This window comes from Macaca mulatta, chromosome 4, assembly GCF_049350105.2.
Source record: "Macaca mulatta isolate MMU2019108-1 chromosome 4, T2T-MMU8v2.0, whole genome shotgun sequence".
NCBI lineage: Eukaryota > Metazoa > Chordata > Mammalia > Primates > Cercopithecidae > Macaca > Macaca mulatta.
The window spans coordinates 158,404,183-158,427,045 of record NC_133409.1 but is presented as its reverse complement, the minus strand read 5'-3'; the positions used below and the strand labels follow the sequence as shown (position 1 = coordinate 158,427,045).

The window sequence follows — 22,863 nt, the reverse complement described above, 5'->3', positions numbered from 1 at the left end:
TGTCCCAATTGGCTAGCAACTTAGAACTTTTTAAAAGGCAAAGGTAGAGCAGAACAAAGGAAGGAGGAAGTAACTTGTGGAATGCTGAGAAAGGTAAAAACACTTTTAAATAAGGAAGAGGAACAGGCTATGACCTAATGCTCGCTTGGACCAGTATAAGCATGCCAAGGCACATATTTAGAAACACAGGTCTTTGAATAAATTTTTCTTCTAAGAGAAGTTACTATTTATTCCTAATTGGATGGGGAGGAAAGTCTTTGAAGAGGAACCTCTACTTTACTTTTTACAATATTGCCCTTCTTTTTTATTTCATAATTCCTCTTCAAACTTGTTTAATATGTTTTGACTTAATTGCTTTGTTTGTCCTTCTACAAGAGGTAACTTTTTTTAATATGGTGGAGGAGAGTTAGCAGTTTACTCTGTAAGAGTGACAGAGACAAGTTTTTGTATAAAACTTTGAAGGCAGGGAATAATATAACAGTCTACAGCAATAATAAGAGTGAATGAGGTGAGAATTGAAGTTAATTTTTTTTTTTAATTTATAGTTACCTACCAGAACAATGTGCATTTAAATTTTGCAGCTATTTGATTTTGTGCTTTAAACTTACTTGGCACTTCTCATAGGACCTTAATAACATTTGTGTAAACCTGAGGATTAAAGGACTCAAGGAGTTTCCTTTGGCCTGCAGTGTTTTGTTTTTACCTTTTTAGGTTGATGAAATGCCAGTGTTAAGGGGATAGCCAACTGGTTTAGAGCACAAGTACTGCTCCAATTTTTTGGCAGTGTCCAGTAAAGGTCCTCCACAGTACCACTATATATTTGCTTGGGGATGGCTAGGCATGGACTGATGGACGAGCTCTTGGAAAGGCTTGAGCTTCTTGTATCCTTTTATGTTTTCAAGGAGCACCAAATTTTCCTCCTGCCATGAGAGGCACAAAGTAAACTTGGCATTTAGAAATGGAAGCGGTATTGCCCTCAGGGGCCGACCCACAGGGTGTTGCATTTTAGGAAATAGCAGAGAGAGCTTAGTATGATGAATTATCCCAAGCAGTGTGATTTTGAAAAAGAGCCACCTTACAGTCCTGCAGGGGGCCTGCCCCTCCACACCTGTGGGTATTTCTCGCAAGGTGGAGACAAGAGACTGAGAAAAGAATTAAGACACAGAGACAAAGTATAGAGGAAGGAAAGTGGGCCCAGGGGACTGGCGCTCAGCATACGGAGGACCTGCACCGGCACTGATCTCTGAGTTCCCTGAGTATTTATTGATCACTATCGTTATCACTATCGTTACGTGAGGGGGATGTGGCAGGACCATAGGGTAATGGTGGGAGAGGGTCAGCAGGAAAACGTGAGCAAAGGACTCTGTGTCATAAGTAAGTTTAAGGAAAGGTGCTGTGCCTGGATGTGCACGTAGGCCAGATTTATGTTTGACTTTATATAAGCATCTCAGTGCAATAAAGAGCAGTATTGCCGCCAGCATGTCTCACCTCCAGCCATAAGGCGGTTTTCTTCTATCTCAGTAAACAGAATGTACGATCAGGTTTTACGCCAAGACATTCCATTCCCAGGGACAAGCAGGAGACAGATGCCTTCCTCTTATCTCAACTGTAGAGAGGCCGCCTTCTTTCACTAATCCTCCTCAGCACAGACCCTTTAAGGGTGTCGGGCTAGGGGACTGTCAGGTCTTTCCCTTCCCACGAGGCCATATCTCAGGCTGTCTCAGTGGGGAGAAACCTTGGACAATACCCAGGCTTTCTTGGGCAGAGGTCCCTGTGGCCTTCCGCAGTGCATTGTGTCCCTGGGTACTCGAGACTGGAGAATGGTGATGACTTTTACCAAGCATACTGCCTGCAAACACAATTTTAACAAAGCACATCCTACACAACCCTAAATCCATTAAACCTTGAGTCAACACAGCACATGTTTCTGTGAGCACAGAGTTGGGGCTAGGGTTACAGATTAACAGCATCTCAAGGCAGAAGAATTTTTGTTAGTACAGATCCAAATGGAGTTTCTTATGTCTTCCTTTTTCTACATAGACACAGTAACAGTCTGATCTCTTTTTCTTTCCTCTACACAGTCCATATCTGGTCAACGAGGAGACCATCTGAGTGGAAAGGAAATAATCTGGGCCTCTGGCATACCTTGCGTAAAAGCATAATAATCGCTTTTATTTAAAGTGCAAACGGATTATTTAATCCATTTCAGCCAGGCATTTGCATCTTGATATTTTGTCTTGATGGCTAAGGTCTGTCTTAGATCTCTTATTTTTGAAATAGACAACCTACTTTTATTAGATGTAGGAGCAACTGGTGTGGGATCCAGAACTGAGGCTACTGAAGAAGGGGGAGATGGGGAAAAATGCGTCTTTTAAAAATACCTAGGGGGTCTTTTCCATTTATGTCAATCCCCATACCATAGAAGCGACTAAGGGCAGGTCTAGAGTGAGTTAGGGTGGACGTGGTGATGAAGAGAAGGACAGGGTTATAGTGATAATGCTGACAGTTAGAAGGGGTAGTCCTTTTAGTGAAATAGATGAGGGGTTTTAGATCTGCACAAACCTTTTTCATGAAAGTCAACTTTGCTCCTGAGTAGTTTAAGGGACGTAGTCCCATTTACTACAAGGTTGCCAGGGCTGTAGGAGCAGAAAATTGATGTCTTTTCTGCAGGTCATTACAACAATGAGTGCTAGGGGTAACTGTGTCAATTAGAGCGCTGGGACATAAATGTTTGTGTGAAAAGGCTAGCTGTTGCTGATCTTTCACATTTCCACAAGGTATGACAGAGCAAGCATTAAAGGCAATGGTCTGAGGTGAGTCAGACTTAGTTACAAAGGAGCTAGTAACAGAACAAGGAAAGGAAAGGAAGCAATATAGAAGGTATATGAAAATTAAGCTTTCTTTAACTTAGTAGGATTTGATTCTAGTATGATTCTGAGAGGAAGATGTTTTCTTGACTCGAGTATGATGGTCCATTTTTTTCTCGGCTATGCAGATGGCGGTCTCAGTGGTTAATAGCATAAAATAGGGTTCTTCCTAGGCTGGCTTGAGTTTCTTTTTCTTTCTGTCTTTTGATTAGGGTGTGGTTTTCAGGCTGGTGCTGGTGTACTGGAAATTCTAAAAGACTTTTAGTTCCAAGGGAAGAGAAAGTAGAAAATACATTAAGTATATAATTTCCGCTGCATATCCTGGGGCTTGGGCTTGAGGCCTCATGGTGGTGCCCCTTGCTCTATTCCCACTCAGCGCCGCCTAGGGGGCGCTGCAGCCCTGCCCCCTTTTAATGTTTGGCCTTCTTGTGGCCTTCATCGCCCCTGTGCGCCGTGGCCTTGGGGATAAGGAGCCTTGTGACTTACCTGGCTGCCTTTAGGCCTTAAGAAAGCCAAACACCATTTGATATTTGACAATGTTTTTGTATGAGTTTATGCTAGATAAGTTAAAATTTACCTTTATATTAATGTGCTATTAATGTTAAATGTAATTTTAATAAAATCTTGTAGACATTATTTACCGAATTTTAATGTCTGACTATAAGGTAAGACTTTTATAGACTCTTTTTAACTTTTTATAATTTTTGTTGAAGAGCAGGTTAGTGCTTTAAGAAAAATCTATTGTGCTTTGATTTTAATGTCCAGTTCACAGAAAAACTGGATGACACCCCTTTAACTTTAGCCGATATGTTTATACACAGAATTTTCTTTATAATTAACATTTTAAAACTTGCTTAAACCTTTAAAACAAAAAAAAAATTTTTTTCGCCTTTAACATAGGTAAAAATCCATATTATGCCTCCTTATAATCCTGTTATTAAAAGTATATATATTTTTTACATATCTTGTACATGAACTGTTTTTTAAAATAATTTTACATTCAGGAGGCCTACTTTTAAATTATACAATATTTCTTGCATAAATTCCCTTTTATAGCTTTTCTTACGATTTTCACAGACAATCTTCAACATGTCTTAACTTTCTGCCTTCCTTTTACACTATTTCTTTTTCTAGTTTCACCCTCTGTGTCTTACTTTGATTTCTGTCTCTTCCAGTTTCTCTCTTACTTACTCTTTCCCTCTATTTCTCTGTCTCTCTCTCTCTCATTTGCACTCTATTTTCCTCTCTGTCTGTCATCGTGTTTCCCTTTCTTTTCCCAAGTTCTCCCACTCCTGCTGCCAGGAAGAGGGCCATCAGAGGTACTGTTTACAAAAAGAGTTTCATGAATAAGTAAGTTCAGTAAACACTGATGTATCCTTTTTTAAAAAATTTGGTAAAATACACATAACATAAAATGTAATACCTGTGTTAGTGCATTTGCGTTGCTATAAAGGAATACCTGAGACTGGGTAATTTATAAAGAAAAGAGTCTTATTTTGACTGACAATTCTGCAGGCTGTACAAGAAGTGGGGTGCTTGCTTCTGGATGAGGGCCTTGGGAAGCTTACAATCATGCCTGAAAGCAAAGCGGAGCAGGTGCATCAGATGGCAAGAGAGAGGGAGTGCCACACTCTTTTTTTTTTTCTTTTCTATTTTATTCTATTCTTTTTCTTTTCTTTCTTTTTTTCTTTCTTTCTCTCTCTCCTTTCTTTCTCTTACTCTTTCTGTCTTTTCTTCTCTCTCTTTTCTCTCTTCTCTTCTTTTCTTTTTTCTTACAGGATCTCACCCTGTCACCCAGGCTAGAGTACAGTGGCACATTCACAGCTCACTGCAGCCTCAGCCTCCTGGGCTCAAGCAATCCTCCTTGCCTCAGCCTCCCACGTAGCTGGGACCACAGGAGCATGCCACCACATCCAGCTATTTTTAAAAATTTTTTGTAAAAACAGGCCTCACTTTGTTGCTTAGGCTGCTACACTCTTTTAAACAATCAGATCTTGCATGAGCAAGAAGGGCACCAAGCCATTTGTGAGAGATCTATTCCCATTACCCAAACACCTCTCACTAGGCCCTACCTCAGCATTAGGGATCACATTTCAACATGAGATTTGGAGGAAACACACACCATCTTAACCATTTCTAAGTGTACAGTTTTCTAATATTAATTACATCCTCATTGTTTTGCACCACTATCCATCTCCAGAAACTCTTTCCATCTTGCAAAACTGGAACTATGACCTATTAAAAAATAACTCTCCATTTCTCCTTGCCCCCAGCTCTGGCTACCACCATTCTACTTTCTGTCTCTATGAACTGACTACTGTAGGTACTTCATGTAGGTGGAGATATTGTATCCCTTTTACATATTAAAACTTTTGAGTTGTTCTGCAGTAAATAAATATGCTTAACATTATCGTGTTTAAGTTATTCGCCATTGAAACTTTCCTCCCACAGTAACACATGTGGAGGAACATACATTGGGAATATCAACTGATAGGCACTGTGCTAGGGTCCAGAAATACCATGTGGAGTCCAACACACGTAGAAATAAGGAGTGGAATTCCAAAGGAAGGCAAAGTGTAAAGTCATCTTTATGGAAATGAGTGATGAAGGTGAATACCTGAATGAGATGTCAAGAGGAGGAACACACTGGAGAGAAGCAGTGAAGATTTAGGACTGAACCTTAAAGACATACAGGCTTGAGAGAAAGAAAGCATGTAAAGAAGACAGAAATGGTTAGAAAGGTAAGAATAGATCTTTTTTTCTTTTTTTTTTTTTTGAGACAGAGTCTTACTTTGTTGCCTAGGCTGGAGTGCAATGGCACAATCTCGGCTCACTGCAACCTGTGCCTCCCAGGTTCAAGCATTTCTCCTGCTTCAGCCTCCATAGCAGCTGGGATTACAGGCATGTACTACCATGCCTGGCTAATTTTTGTATTTTAGTAGAGATGGGGTTTCACCATGTTGGCCAGGCTGGTCTCAAACTCCTGACCTCAAGTGATCCTCCTGCCTCAGCCTCCCAAAGTGCTAGGATTATAGGCGTGAGCCACCACGCCCAGCCAGAAGAATAGATCTTATACTTACTATTAATAGAAGAACTTACAGATTTTGGACTGACTACAAAAGGGCAGTGATATTCAAAATTTATCAACATGATATGCCAATAGATATTTTCAAGTTCATTGGTCATTAAAACTGTCTTATGTATAAGCAGTACCTAAGACAAAATAAGGCATTTTTTTTCCCAAAGATCTATGTACAAAAAAATTTGTTGCAGCATTATTTGTGATATCAAAAGTGGGAAATAGCTGGGCATGGTGGCCCACACCTGTAATTCCAACACTTTGGGAGGCGAACGCAGTAGGATAGCTTGAGCCCAGAAGGTTGAGACCAGCCTAGGCAACAAAATGAGACCTCGACTCTACAAAAAATTTTAAAAATTAACCAGGTGTGGTGGTGTGTGCCTGTGGCCCCAGCTGCACAGGAGGCTAAGGTGAGAGGAACCCTTGAACCCAGCAGGTCGAGGCTGCATTGAGCTATGATCATGCCACTGCACTCCAGCCTGGGCAACAAAGTGAGACCCTGTCTCAAAAAAAAAAAAAAAAAATTGTCTGAAGGGAAATAACCTAAATGTCCAACCCTGGGAGAATTAGTAAAAGAAATCACAGTAACTGCATGTGACTGAGTCCTGTGTTACTATAAGTCACATCTTAACAGTGATTTTCTAACAGGAGCATGTCATTAAATGTTGTGCACAACCTTAAAAAGAACTTTCAATCGTTTATTTTTAAAAACATCTACATAGCACTATGTGTCAAGCAGTATGCACTTTGTTCATCTGAACTCATCTTTTTATGGCAAGAGATACAATAAAAGTCAAAATACAACAGTCTGGAATTTCACCATATGAATTGGTGTTAAAATTTGATAGGTAAAAAGAACTGTAGAGACAGACTGTAATAGGTAAGTAGGCACAAAAGACATAAAGAGGCTATTCACAGAAAAAAGGCAATAAACATTAAAGGATGCTTAAAAGCACTGTGAGTCTGGCTAATGCTAATTAAAACCATGAGATACTATGTTTTGCTTGTCAGAGTGTAAAAATTAAGGTAATATGCATTATTGTTAACCAATGAGGAAACAACATATTCATTACTGTTGGAAAATCTGGCAGATCTGTTAAATTTAAAATATGGCTGGACGCGGTGGTTCACACCTGTAATCCCTTTGGATTTTGGGATTTAGGAGGCCGAGGAGGGCGGATCACTAGAAGTCAGGAGTTCGAGACCAGCCCGGCCAACATGGTGAAACCTCGTCTCTACTAAAAATGCAAAAATTAGCCGGGCATGATGGTGGTGCCTGTAGTCCCAACTACTCAGGAGACTGAGGCAGAAGAATTGTTTGAACCCGGGAGGTGGAGGCTATAATGAGCTGAGATCGCACCACTGCACTCCAGCCTGGGCACCAAGAAAGAGACTGTCTCAAAAAAACAAAACATAAAAAAAAAAACAAAAACTTTAAAATATATACTCTTATACCCAGCTATCTAATTTTGTCAATCTATCCTATACAAATAAAGCATCTTTGTGATGGTAAAAAAATATAGAAATAACACATATTTTAAGAAATAGCTTGACAAATTCTAGTATATTCATAGTAGGGAATCCCACACAGCTATTGAAAGAGATCTCTATACATTGGGCTGGAGGCTGCGCATGGTGTCGTGCCTTCTCTTTTTGGGTTACTTAAGCCCAGGAGTTTGAGTCCAGCCTGGGCAAAATAGAGAGACCCCATCTCTAAAAAAAATTAAAAACAAATAAATTGAGCTAGAGAAATGACTGTGATACATTGGGAAGAGAAAATGAAAGCTGCCAAGTAATGTACGTAATATCCCATTTTTGTAATCGAATAAAAGGTAAGAAAAATACCCTTTAAAAAATTGTGTATATATGAGTAAGCCTAGGGAATGGTATAGAATGATATTCAGCACTGAAAGGGTAGTAGGTAGGAAATTGTACTTCTATACTGCTTTATATATGTAAAATGAATGTTTTTATTTTTATAATTAAAAATTTAATAAAAACAGTAAGTTAGATGACTCAGAGATAGGATTTAAGGAATCAACATACAATTTGTGAAATAATGAACTCAAGAGTTATTCATATTGTAGGGGAAAGGAACGTGGCATAAACTCACAGCAAATATAACTATTTTGTAAAATTATAATTTTAGCAGTAGTGAATGAATGACCAATTTCAAGAGAAATGATGAATATATTTTCTCTGCCATGGAAGATAGTCAAGATTTAATTCTTTCTTTGTAGATCCTCTGAGCTACTGCTGAATTAAAAACAGAACACTGAAGAAAAACTGCAGTTATTACTTGACCATCCTAGGAGTTCCAGGACTTTGTAGCATACAAAGGGAACAGGGATGATTTAAACTTCTTTGTGCCTGTTTTGCTTTGTATGACAAATGGGCTGCTCCCCTGGCCTTGGTCTGCCATATTTGCATTCAGAGCATCATCCCCTCCTGGGAACTACCGTACTAGATTCCAAACTGAAGCTCAGCTGCAAAAATTCCACACAGTTTGTGCTTTCCCTCTTTAAAGGAGAACTGGAAGTGTGAACAAACATTTCCCAAATCCTCAATCTGTGGAAGACAGGATAAGAAAGGCTCCTTCCCTATCAGCCCACTTTTTCCAGGTTCAAGGCAGTAGAGAACCTGTGTATGAGAGAAGTCTTGCCAATGAGATCCATGTGATGCAGGCCTTCAGAGCACCCACCTTTATAGGCATTCCAGAATGATTCAATAAAATCTGCCACTTATCAGCCTTTGGGGAAGAAAAATATAGTGATTTTTTTAATCATTAAAATTTGTTTTAGTGGGATAGTAATTGTTTTTATTCTTTGGTAGCATATCTGTCACCACCACCACTATTTCAATGAACAAAAGCAGGGTTACTTAAGCTTAGCTAACTAACCTGCAGGGAATGTTTAATTTAATTCCTGTTTGCTCTTCCCTAGGGCTTTGTGTTGCTTTCCATGGGATTAGTTTAGCAACTCTTGTTATTTTTGGCGTTCTCTTATAACCCTTGCTGTTTTGTACACTCCCTGAGGACTAAGGCTCACCTTTGGATCCTCTACCCTTGCCCCATTTGCCTGCCATTTTCACTCATCCTTCAAGTCCTTTGCAGGTGACACCTGCTACCTCTGAGAAGCCCTCCCTCGCAGCCCGAATGTCTTCCTCTGATCTACTTCTACACCTTGACTAACTTTTGTTATAGAACTTTCTGTATATTATTGAAAATATCTGCTGATTTGTTTGTCTTCCCTCTGTACTTTTTCCTTGGGAACAAGTCCATATGCTTAATAACCATTTGTCAAAGGGAACTTTAGTGCCTAGTGGAAGGTGCCCAGTCGAATGCCTTTTACATAGAATATTCTCCCTATAGTTTGTTCAGTTAGTTGCTGAAGTCACTAAATATTGGGCATATTGTTATAGAATGCTCCTCGTTGACCTTCAAGTTTCAGTGTATTCATTCACTCAACAAATATTTGGGTGCCTACTGTGTGCCTACACCCTTACTGAGCCAGAGACATACATTCCTTCAGGAAAGAATGTATGTTAGCTACTAAAACATTGCTCTTCTGGGTACTGGAGATACATCAGTGAACACAACTGACAAAAACCCCTGCACGCAGTGGAAGGTCTATTTTAGTGGAGCAAATCAAACACTAAACAAAATAGGTAAAGGAAATACATAGTATGTTAGATGGTGATAATTGCTATAAAGGAAAATAAAGGTGGAAGATAGAGTATTGGTGCAGGAGAACTTAAATCCACCCCCCACCCTGCCCCAAGATGTATATTCCTGTAAGTTCTTTTTTTTAAGAAGTTCAATTTTAAATCTTAACTGGAAAGATATCACTGAAACAGTGACATTTCAATAAAGACCTGAGAAAGTCATGAATATTGAAGGAGAAGAGTGTTCCAGGAAGGGCAATAGAAAGTGTTAAGGCCCTCAGACTTTCCATTGCTGTGCTTTTCATTGTTTGAGGGCTCCATTAGAGAGGGTTTCAAGCAGACAAGTAACATAATTTGACTTCTACAGCTGCTCTTTGACTTACGATGGGGTCGCATTGGGATAAGCCCATCATAGATTGAGATACTTTCAACTTAACAATAGTTTTATCTGAACATAAAGTCAAGGATCATGCTGAATGCTTTTGCACTGTTGTTTTCTGTCAAGCACTGTTTATATTTTCAAAGGAGCACTCTTGTTGCTAATATTGAGACCAAACATGGGGGTGGTGGCAAGGGCAGAAATAGGGAGATAAATTGGAAGTTAACTGCAACAACTCAGGAGAGAAATATATCCTATATCCTTCTGAGTAAATCCAATATCAAGTCTGGTCTTTGAATGACTAGTTAAATCTAAGACTTAAGAGCCAGCAAAGGAGACTGGGGAGTGGCTGGTAGAGTAGGAGGAAAGCCAGGAGGAGGTGGTGTCATGAGAGTTAAGGGAAGCCCAGGAAAAGTTCATGATGTCACCTCATGCTGAGAGGTCACTGAAGTAAGAGAGAGGCTGCCAAGGGTCCTTTGAGTTTTGTAGTTCGGTCATAGCTGACCTCAGCAATAGAAATAATTTTAAGAAAACACATGCCAAATTATATAAACGAAAATTTCTGTTTAATAATAGTTTTTATAATAAGGATGCAAATTAAAGTGTTGTTATTTTGGGGACAGGGTCTCACCCAAGCTGTAGTGCAGTGGCACGATCCCAGCTTACTATAACCTTGACCTCTCGGGCTCAAGCGATGCTCCCCACCCCAGATTCCCTGGGAGCTGGGACTACAGGCACATGCCACCATGCCTGGCTCATTGTTTAAAATTTTTATAGAGTTGGGTTCTTGCTCTGTTGCCCAGGCTGGTCTCAAACTCCTGGACTCAAGCAATCCTCCTGCCTCAGTCTCCCAAAATTAAAGTGTTTTGATCACCTGTGATGTACCAGGCCTTGTCCTAATTTGAATTTTAATCTTAATTTTTACAAAACTCTATTAAGGGCAGTACAGTACGTTATCGCTATAGATGGAGAATCCTCAGTTCAGGGTCTCGCCTAAGTCTGCTTCCAGAACCACTACTCTTAACCATTAAGCGGAAATCACCTGTGTAATGAAGCTACTAGAACATACATTATAAAGCAGAAATGCTGGACTGATAACAGCAATATGGTTGAACCATGGTACTTTTATAGCATATACCTTTTTAGGGCCCCTTGAACATAAATGTCATCTGTGTTTGTTGCTGTTGCTACCCCTTCACACTGCCACATCCTGTCTTTTTACCTCCTTTTCTGCATTCATACACTGTCCTTAGAACTCCTGTCATCTGCAGTGTCACACAGAAAGTTAGCAACGTCCATCATCAGGGAAAATTGCTTGAAAACAGCCTTATTCACAAATATACACATAGAAAATTCTCATCCATTAAGACTGACTGTTTTTCTCTATGCTTCTGTATACAGTCTTCTTTTTGGGGTGGCTCACATGTTTATGTACACAGATTTTCTCATACCATATGTCACACTCCTGTGCTTTAGGCCCATTACAGACACCCTTACTGAGCCAGAGACATACATTCCTGTATCTGTTTAGCAGAGGCAGAGGTGGTGAGTTGCACAGCAGCCAGCAGCACTTACAGTGATGGCAGTGGCTTCTTTATTTATCCCACTGCTCAGCAGAATGCAACTCTTTTAAAGACCAGAATGATCTGAAATGCCAAGGCTTCAAGAAAATTCTTGGTACTCAGCTTCATAAAGGACCATCTCAGTGATGAATAACAGCCTCTTCACTGCTGTTATTAGGCAGCCTTCTCCCTATCTTTACTGAAAAAGCGAGGACAGACTCTGTGTCACGTGGAGTGTCTCTTTGTGGTGAATTGTAGCTCAGATGGGAGAGGGTGAGGGGCTATGGCAACCTGAGTCTTTTTTGAGACGGAGTCTCACTCTGTCACCTAGGCTGGAGCGTAGTGGTGTGAACTCAGCTAACCACAACATCCGCCTCCCAGGCTCGAGGGATTCTCCTGCCTCAGCCTCCCAAGTAGTTGGGATTACAGGCGTGCCCTACCATGCTTGGCTGATTTTGTATTTTTAGTAGAGAGAGTTTCACCATGTGGGCCAGGCTGGTCTTGAACTATTGACCTCAAGTGATCTGCCTGCCTCGGCCTCCCAAAGTGCTGGGATGACACAGACGAAGTCATATAAACTCATATGAATGCATGAAGTACAAGAAAGAGACAGCATGATACAAGGCCATATATGAAAGGGACAGATTACTGTATATGCATGTGTACATGGAAGCATTTTTATGATATACTGAGGAGCCCATTGTGGCAAATAGTGCTGATCCATAAAAGTTCTTTTTTTTTTTTTTTTTGAGACGGAGTCTCGCTCTGTCGCCCAGGCTGGAGTGCAGTGGCGCGATCTCGGCTCACTGCAAGCTCCGCCTCCCGGGTTCACGCCATTCTCCTGCCTCAGCCTCCCGAGTAGCTGGGACTACAGGCGCCCACAACCGCGCCCGGCTAATTTTTTGTATTTTCAGTAGAGACGGGGTTTCACCGTGGTCTCGATCTCCTGACCTTGTGATCCGCCCGCCTCGGCCTCCCAAAGTGCTGGGATTACAGGCGAGAGCCACCGCGCCCGGCCCATAAAAGTTCTTGCCAACCTATTGCAATTGTCCAACCTGCAGGATCCTGGGACTGAACATATCTGGGCAGTTCTCTGTATGGTTAGGCCATGGCAGGTAAATTTTTGACCCCTTGACATCATAAAAGCCTCCATACCATCTTTACCAAGACACCTAAGGAATCCGGACCCAGTTGTCTGTAGCAGTCCAGGTGATATGTGAGGGCAGGCTGTTTTGCATAATGGTTAAACCTGAGACATCCTAGTTAAACTTAGACTAGCGGTTTCTCATCTGTCAAATGAAGACAATAGTATTCACTTCAGACATTGGCAGCACTGAGACAGCACATGGCAAATTGCTCAGCATGGTCTCTAACATGGAGTTAGCTATGTTGATAGAACTGAATAAACAAGTGTGTGCCCTACAGCCCATCTTAACAAGGCTGACATGTTTTTTTCACAAGGTTCTCTCCCTGTTCCCCTTCTTCATCAGAAAGAAGTTAGCTTTGCATTGGCCTCTTCCCCAACAAGACTACTTATTAGCTCTGGGAGGTTGGGCAGGACATTCCTTCATCATCTTCCGTCGGTTTAATTCTCTTATTTGACTTGAGGAGACAAGAATTGAATATATAAAGGCATTTATATTGCCATATCAGGCTTCCCAGTACAAAATTTTCTCTATTCCAATGTAAATTTTAAAACAATTTTATTAGTATGTCCTTTGACCTTTCAAGTTGGGGGGAAAAAATCAAAACCAGTATTCTGTACTAGAAAAATCTGATATTTGTCTTACATTTTGCCATCCCAGCCAAAGTTAGGTAATCAAATGGAACTTTAAGAACTAAGCTTTACTGAACAAACTGTGCCTTAAAATACATTAAAACTGAGGTGCAGTGGCTCATGCCTGTCATCCCAGCATTTTGGAAGGCCGAGGCGGGTGGATCACCTGAGGTCAAGAGTTCAAGACCAGCCTGGCTAACGTGGCAAAACCCCATCTCTACTAAAAATACAAAAATTAGCCAGGTGTGGTGGCACGCACCTGTAGTCCAGCTATTCTGGAGGCTGAGGCAGGAGAATCACTTGAACCTGGGAGGCAAAGGTTATAGTGAGCCAAGATTACGCCAGTGCATTCCAGCCTGGGTGACAGAGCAAGACTCTATCTCAAAAAACAAAAACAAAAACAACACATTAAAACTACCTTTGCTGTCTACAAGCCGCTCATATTTAGTTCTATCTTTCTTTTTTTTTTTTTTTTTTTTGAGTAGCTGGGACTACAGGCGCCCGCCACCTCGCCCGGCTAGTTTTTTGTATTTTTAGTAGAGACGGGGTTTCACCGTGTTAGCCAGGATGGTCTCGATCTCCTGACCTCGTGATCCGCCCGTCTCGGCCTCCCAAAGTGCTGGGATTACAGGCTTGAGCCACCGCGCCTGGCCTTAGTTCTATTTCTTAAACTGCCTGGATTTTCCCCTTATCTTCACCTGGCTAACTCCTGCCTGTTGTTCAAGACTCAGCTGTCATTCTCCAGGAAGCCTTTCCTAATGTCTTTTCCTTGGAAATACACACTTTCAAAAGTTGGATATCTTTACTCCAAGAAACCTGTATTTATTCTGTCTACAACAGTTTCTTCCACTGCAGTTTATGTGCTTATCTCTTTCTTTAGACACTGAACCCGCTAAGAGCAGGGATTAAACTTCATTCGTTTTTTACATTGCCAATGCCTCCTATAAAGAATCACATAAATGTGTGAATGAAGTGAGTTTACACCTTATTCTTGCTCGGTTGTGTATTATTAGTTTATGAGGACATCTTGTGGCTAGATCATTTATTGCTATAAACAGATGATCATAGGCCAGGTGCGGTGGCTCATGCCTCTAATCCCAGCATTTTGGGACCTAGGCCGGTGGATCACCTGAGGTCAGGAGTTCGAGACCAGCCTGGCCAACATGGTGAAAGCTCATCTCTCGTAAAAATACAAAAATTAGCTAAGTGTGGTGGCATGTGCCTATAATCCCAGCTACTTGGGAGGCTGAAGCAGGAGGATCACTTGAACCTGGAGGGCAGAGGTTGCAGTGAGCCGAGATCAAGCCACTGCACTCCAGCCTCAGCAACAGAAAAGGACTTCGTCTCAAAACAAAAAACAAAACAAAAAAACCAACAACAAAAAAGATCCTGTTCTAAAATTTATTTTTGACATTGATTTACCTGTTGTGCAAAACATGACATAATATTGTTTAGGATGTTTTATATCGCATGGCTCTGTTTTCCTTCAGAGCCTTCAACAATAAAACCACTAAATAGGTGGTTTGTGAAACTCTCAAATGTCTTCCTGGTGGGAGTCATAAAGGCCACTATATACCTAGAGATGTTACTTATATATAGTTAGTGATTAGGGAGATAAGAAGGTAGAAAGACTTACATCTAAATCTCAGTTTTTATCACATCTTGGGTGACCTTGAAAATAAATCACTCTGAATTTAAGTTCTCTGCAAATGGATGTTGTCTCTTCCTTACTATATATAGTACATGTAAGTGGTTGGCGCAGTGCCTAGTATATCACAGTGCCTAATAAATGGTACTTATCTAGAATATAACCAACCATTTAATACTTGAGACATCCCCCTACTCCCAAATACAACAGACACACCAAATATTCATCCATATTCTTCCTGAACACCTCTAGTGAGAGCGAAAATTAATGTTGCTGGATGCGGCACATTCCATTCACGGCTCAGCTCTAAGTTCTAAATATTATACCATGGTGGTTTTTCCTAGTAATTTAAACATAAATACATAAGAAAACTTACCTTTCTATAAGTTGTCTTTTTAAAGATGTTTGATATAAAAATCATAATTTTTTTTTTTGAGACAGTCTCCCTCTGTCATCCAGGCTGGAGTGCAATGGCACGATCTCGGCTCACTGCAATCTCCACCTCCCAGGTTCAAGCGATTCTCCTGCCTCAGCCTCCCGAGTAGCTGAGATTACAGGGGCGCGCCACCACACCCGGCTAATTTTTGTATTTTTAGTAGAGACAGGGTTTCACCATGTTGGTAAGGCTGGTCTCAAACTCTGACCTCGTGATCCACCCGCCTGAGCCTCCCAAAGTGCTGGGATTATAGACGTGAGCCACCATGCCCAGCCAAAAATCATAAAATTTTAAATACATTGTTGTATATGTTTATCTTTCATGTAATACTTTTTCCTTATACTTACTGTAAATAGGGCTACACCTTAAAAGCAGTAACTTACTTTGCTGGATTTGTTACACTTATACTTTATACTAACATGGGTTTATAGTATAAAAGTTTTTCTTAAATGCTAGTAACTCAGTGACTGAATTTGTCTTTTAAGTTGAACTGTTCATTAAGTGACTTAAAATGTTAATATCATTCTGCTTGTACAAAACTAGGAAACAACAAATTGAAACTATTATGAGTTAACAGATCTCAGCTGGGTGTCTTTGTTGGCGTCAAAGGTCCAATGAGACATTAAAAAATGCCAGGCGTCATACATATGACTGAAAAGCTCAGACTGAATGTTTGATTTCTGCAGAAGAGTGGAGATTAGCCAAAACTACTATTTTTTCACTAAACACTCCTTTTTCTTTAAAAATAACTTGCATGAGGGTCAGTTTCTATCAGAGAGATTGGTGATTTACTTGAATTCCTGAGTCAACTTTTTTCAGAAGATTCAGTTCAATCCATTGTTCTTCATGGGCTGTTTGGGCTTTTCTAATTCTACAGAATGAATGTTCAGGATTCTTTTTTTTTATACTTAGGTTACTCTTGTCTCTGCTGCTCCTGGGAAAGTGATTTGTGAAATGAAAGTAGAAGAAGAGCATACCAATACACTAGGCACTCTCCATGGTGGTTTGACAGCCACATTAGTAGATAACATATCAACAATGGCTCTGCTATGCACGGAAAGGGGAGCACCCGGAGTCAGTGTCGATATGAACATAACGTATGTATCCAAACTGTATTCCAAATACCTTCTGTGTGATACCTGTCTAAACAACTGAGACTAAACACATTTATATTATTAGTAACGCATGAGATTCAATTAGCCGCTTATCTCCTTAACTGCAGCTATAGATTTTGTCCTGAAATATTCCACAGCCTAGGCCGGGCGCGGTGGCTCAAGCCTGTAATCCCAGCACTTTGGGAGGCCGAGACGGGCGGATCACGAGGTCAGGAGATCGAGACCATCCTGGCTGACACGGTGAAACCCCGTCTCTACTAAAAAATACAAAAAACTAGCCGGGCGAGGTGGCGGGCGCCTGTAGTCCCAGCTACTTGGGAGGCTGAGGCAGGAGAATGGCGTGAACCCGGGAGGCGGAGCTTGCAGTGAGCTGAGATCCGGCCACTGCACTCCAGCCTGGGTGGCAGAGCGAGACTCCGTCTCAAAAAAAAAAAAAAAAAAAAAAAAAAGAAATATTCCACAGCCTTAAAATCTAGAACTAGAGCAGTTAATTTTCAAGTGTATCAATAGTAAAAGAGGAATGATCCCAAACATTCAAAAAAGCAACATGCAGCTTTTAATGTGTATACTGATATAGGGGGGAAAAAATCACAGACTGATGGCTCATACTGTTTCATACAGTCCTTAAAAGTGCCATTCAGGGCCAGACGCAGCGGCTCGTGCCTATAATCCCAGCGCTTTGGGAGGCCAAGGCAAGAGGATTGCTTGAAGCCAGGAGTTCGAGACCCCCATCTCTACAAAAAATTACATTTCATTTAATTTTTAAAATACCACTTGTAACAATACGAGGATTATATTGAGTACACACAATTCAAAATAGAGTTCATATACACATTGTAATCTTACTCTAACAAACTGAACACTAGTGTTGGGTTTTTTGGACATGGAGTCTCCCTCTGTCACCCAGGCTGGAGTGCAGTGGCGCAATCTGGCTCACTTCAACCTCCGCCTCTGGGGGTCAAGTAATACTCCTGCCTCAGCCTCCTTAGTAGCTGGGATTACAGGTGTGCACCACCATGCCGGGCTAATTTTTGCATTTTTAGTAGAGACAGGGTTTCACCATGTTGGCCAGAGTGGTCTTGAACTCCTGACCTCAAGTGTCCACCCACCTCAGCCTCCCAAAGTGTTAAGAATGGGCAGCAATCCTGGATCTCTCCCTGTGACTACACAGACATGTTCTGAGTTAAACTACATGATCAGGGAGCAATGCCCCTCAGGGCCGAACTTCCAAAATGTAAAAAACTCAATTCCAACATAAACTGGTACTACTGCAGCCCCATTCATTAAAGAGCTGGGCGCAGGGATTTAGTTTCAAGACAACTGCTTTTTCCACCTAAGCAACAGAAAAATCTAACTGAGAGGTTAGGTTGAGAGAGTCATTGTGATAAGGTATGAGGGTAATGGAAATAATGTAGGCTTTTTTTTGTTTGTTTGTTTGTTTTTTGAGACGGAGTCTCGCTCTGTCGCCCAGGCTGGAGTGCAGTGGCGTAATCTCGGCTCACAGCAAGCTCCGCCTCCCGGGTTCACACCATTCTCCTGCCTCAGCCTCCTAAGTAGCTGGGACTACAGGTGCCCACCACCACGCCCTGCTAATTTTTTTGTATTTTTAGTAAAGATGGGACTTCACCATGTTAGCCATGCTGGTCTCCATCTCCTGACCTTGTGATCTGCCCGCCTTGGCCTCCCAAAGGGCTGGGATTACAGGCGTGAGCCACCTTGCCCAGCCAATGTAGGCTTTTAAGGAATCTAAATCTTTTATCAAGTTTACTTAAGAAACATTTAGTCCTTCTTTATGGAAATAAATTGAGGGTACAATAAGCAAATCACAAGATGCAGCCAAATGCTTTTTGAAATTAAGATGTACAGAAAAGAAAGGCTCTGCTTATGTTACTGGTGTGCATATTCAGCAGTCCTTATTTCATGTGATAAGAGGTAGGACTAGTTGATGACTTGATTTTCCCTAAAAGTCTCTATTAAGAGCAGAGAGATCTTCAAACCTAGCACTGCATTTCATGATCTACTAAGGTAATTTTGCCTTTACAACCCTAAGGAATTTTCGGTAAGTCAAACATAGTCTTGGCCTTTCAAATATGTGTTGCCAAAAACATTGGCCACCAAGAGCTGCCTAAGCTTCAAAAACTGATTCCCTTGAACAAAAACTAGCACATGGTCTTTCAAAAGTTAGAGCTATTTCAAAAGTAAATGAATAATGTTTCAGTCAATTAACACTTGATTCACTCTTTGATTTACTTGACATGGTACCAAATTTACTCCACCCCTGCACATCAAGTTCTATATTATACAGACTGAGGATGCCTGTTAGACTGTGACTTAGGTTAAAAACAAGCGAGGTTCCAAAATAACAAAAGGGGAAATTTTAGAATATTACTAACAAAATGCCAACTTCCAAATTCCCCGGACTTAATGTTTACTCATCTGTAGCACAAAAGGTTCCTTATCTTCCATGAGTTTAATGTCTGTTAGCCAAATTTCTTGACTTCTAAAACAAAACTTAGGGAAATAAACTGGGCATGCTACTACTAAACATGCCATTTTTCATTTCTTTACATTAAGGTATGTGAATTCAAGAAAAGCCTGTTCTTTCCAGCAAGAAGATCCACCTTTCTTTTTTTTTTTTTTTTTGAGATGGAATCTTGCTCTGTTGCCCAGGCTGGAGTCCAGTGGCATGATCTCGGCTCACTGCAACCTCTGCCTCCTGGGTTCCTGCAATTCTCCTGCCTCAGCCTCAAAAGTAGCTGAGATTACAGGTGCCCACCACCATGCCCGGCTAACTTTTGTATTTTGTAACTTTTGCATTTTAGTTGTATCTCAACTAAAAATGGGGTTTCCCCATGTTGGCCAGGCTGGTCTCGAACTCCTGACCTCAGGTGATCCGCCCGCCTCGGCCTCCCAAAGTGCTGGGATTACAGTCATGAGCCATCGTGCCTGGCCAGATCCACCTTTCTTATACCTCCCAGCCATAAATACTGAAGCCTTATTTTGAATATGGCAAAAACACATACCCTTTTTAAAGGCTTCTTTCTAAAAAGCAGAAACATAAACTGTAAGGAAATGTTTCCCTTTAAAACATTAACATTTGTTTTAAACAATCCTCATCTCCCCAATTTTTTTTTTAAATTAGCTGGAGCCAGCTGAGTTAAAGATAACTTAACGATTACAAGTGAGTAGGATGTACATCTCTTAAAAATATAGACAATCCATCACCAAGATTGTAAGGACATCGTATCAATTCCTTATAGTTGTTATATTGTCATTTTAGAGTCAAATAAATTGTAAATATGGCTAGGACAATGTATAGACACCAAGTGATATTTCACCTAAGAAGTTAAGGAGAGTTAAATGAAAGCTGGAGATCTTTCACCAGCCCCAAATAAATATGAAGTGGGAAACGTAAAGGGAAAAAAGGGGAGGCAAGAAAACCTCTTATATATTTGGGAAAAGAAACTTGTGTGGGTAAGGAATGGGTAAGATAGAACCTGCTTAGGACCAGCCATTCACATTTGATAGTACAAAAAGCTTACCAATACTACTGTTAAACTATTTTTATGAGTAAAATAAGTTACATAGGAACACTGTTGTGAGATGCACACAACCTTCCCTTTGAAAAATTATTTGCTGGCCGGGCGCGGTGGCTCAAGCCTGTAATCCCAGCACTTTGGGAGGCCGAGACGGGCGGATCACAAGGTCAGCAGATCGAGACCATCCTGGCTAACATGGTGAAACCCCGTCTCTACTAAAAATATAAAAAAAACTAGCCGGGCGAGGTGGCGGGCGCCTGTAGTCCCAGCTACTCAGGAGGCTGAGGCAGGAGAATGGCGCAAACCCGGGAGGCGGAGCTTGCAGTGAGCTGAGATCCGGCCACTGCACTCCAGCCTGGGCGACACAGCGAGACTCCGTCTCAAAAAAAAAAAAAAAAAAAAAAAGAAAAATTATTTGCTGTTAACTGTATTCATTTTCTTTCAAGGTACATGTCACCTGCAAAATTAGGAGAAGATATTGTGATTACAGCACATGTTCTGAAGCAAGGAAAAACACTTGCATTTGCCTCTGTGGATCTGACCAACAAGGTCACAGGAAAATTAATAGCACAAGGAAGACACACAAAACACCTGGGAAACTGAGAGAACAGCAGAATGACCTAAAGAAACCCAACAATGGGTATCAAGTATAGATTTGGCTCAAACAGTTGTCATTTTTTAAATAAACTAGCAAAACCAGAAGCAGTTAGAAATATTTTTTGAGGAAAAGGACCTGGAAACCAAGTAGGGTAAAGGTAGGGGTGTCTGTTTTTTTTTTTTTTTTTTTTTTTTTTTTTTTTTCATTTTAAGCATCTTGTTTTTTAATCATGTGTGATAATTGGGTGAAAAATTCTTAGCTCAAAGTGTTTTGAAAACAGGTAAAGCAAATCAATTAGCAGGGCCACCCATTCTCAGTTAAGATTAAAACTAAAGTCCCGTGTTAAGCTAAAGGAGAAATAGAAATTATTCTAATTCTGTTGGGGCTGCTATAGCAAAAGTATCACAGACTGGGCAGCTTATAGGAACAACAGAAATTTTTCATGGTTCTAGAGGTTGGAAAGTCCTGGGTCAAGGCCCCAGCAGATCCTGTTAGGTGAGGGCCTGCTTCCTGGCTCATAGATGGTGCCTTCTCACTGTGTGGTGGAAGGGGCAAGTGAGCCCTCTGGGTTCTTTTTTTTTTTTTTTTGAAACAAAGTCTCGCTTTGTTGCCCAGGCTGGAGTACAGCAGCACGATCTCGGCTCACTGCAACCTCTGCCCTCTGGGTTCAAGTGATTCTCCTGCCTCAGCCTCCCAAGTAGCTGGGACTATAGGCGTGTGCTATCACACTGTTTAATTTTTGTAGAAATGGGGTTCGCCATGTTGGCCAGGCTGGTCTCGAACTCGCGACCTCAGGTGATCCGCCCGCCCTTGCCCCCGCCAAGTGCTGGGATTAGAGGTGTGAGCCAGTGTGCCCAGCCTGGGTTCTCTTTCTTAAGGGCACTTATTCCAATCTTGACGGTTCTGCCCTCATGATCTAATAACTTCCCAAAGACGCCCACCTGCTAATATCACCACCTTGGGGATTGGGATTTTAACATACAAATTTAGGGGAAACACATTCAGACCATAGCAATGGCCAATCCTTAGTCAATCTTAGGTTCTTCCCAGATCTAAAATGCCAAACCACACTTGCATTTCCTTTTCCTAAGATTATGAAACTTCAAAATATATGAACTACAGCCCATATTGAAAAATAAAATAGATTGAGCCATATGCCTAAAAAAGACCTCAAGAAAGTTTGAGGCGGCCGGGCGCGGTGGCTCAAGCCTGTAATCCCAGCACTTTGGGAGGCCGAGACGGGCGGATCACGAGGTCAGGAGATCGAGACCATCCTGGCTAACACCGTGAAACCCCGTCTCTACTAAAAATACAAAAAACTAGCCGGGCGAGGTGGCGGGCGCCTGTAGTCCCAGCTACTCCGGAGGCTGAGGCAGGAGAATGGCGTAAACCCGGGAGGCGGAGCTTGCAGTGAGCTGAGATCCGGCCACTGCACTCCAGCCCGGGCTACAGAGCAAGACTCCGTCTCAAAAAAAAAAAAAAAAAAAAAAAAAAGTTTGAGGCAAAGCACATTAGTGATACAGGAAATGGTCCAATAGAGGGAGAAGAAAAAAAAACATGCTACTAGCTCCTTTTCTTGTACTTAGAATAAAACCATGCAGATCTCAAACCTCCAAGTTTACGGTATTGAAAAGACCAAGTTCATTTCTCAGAAGTCTCCAAGAAGTCTCTCAAGACTGTGGCACTCTTGAGACAGAGTCTCACTGTCTCTCAAGCTGGAGTACAGTGATACGCTCCCAGCTTACTGTAGCCTCAAACTCCCAGGGTCAAGGCATTCTTCCACCTGTCTCCTGAGTAGCTGGAACTACAGGTGTGTGCCACCACGCCTAATTTTATTTTTGTAGAGACAAGGTCTCATGTTGCCCAGCCTGGTCTCAAACTTGTAGGCTCAAGCAATCCTCCTGCCTTGGCGCCCCCCCCCCCCCGCCCCCCACCGCAAAGTACTGAACTTACAGGTGTGAACCACTGCACCCAGCTGACTCTTCCTTGATTTCTGTGTCAGGGAGTCTTAATGAACATTTCATGATTAAAGACTAAAAAGGATGCAGCTTTAAGTAAATTTAAGTCAAGTTAACAGTTAAAGGCACATCCTTTCCCTACATCATAGGCTGATTTGTCCACCGAAAGGGCAGAAGACTCCACAGTAGCAACAGTAGCAGTGAGCATACAGGGGTCCCAAATGTTTACTTCCAGTATTTCC

At 41.4% G+C, this 22,863-nt stretch overlaps 1 protein-coding gene across 2 annotated transcripts in view; it reads left to right on the top strand.

Annotated features, from left to right (window-relative positions):
• ACOT13 (acyl-CoA thioesterase 13) overlaps positions 1-20,767 on the top strand; it is a 202,374-nt gene extending 181,607 nt beyond the window's left edge. For both annotated transcript variants that reach the window (XM_077998267.1, NM_001171950.1), the window contains 2 exons: positions 16,324-16,508; positions 20,512-20,767. In XM_077998267.1, coding sequence (XP_077854393.1) covers positions 16,324-16,508; positions 20,512-20,668 — 342 coding nt within the window. In that variant the 3' untranslated portion in view covers positions 20,669-20,767. The remainder of the gene's footprint in view (positions 1-16,323; positions 16,509-20,511) is intronic.
• The last annotated feature ends 2,096 nt before the right edge of the window (positions 20,768-22,863 follow it).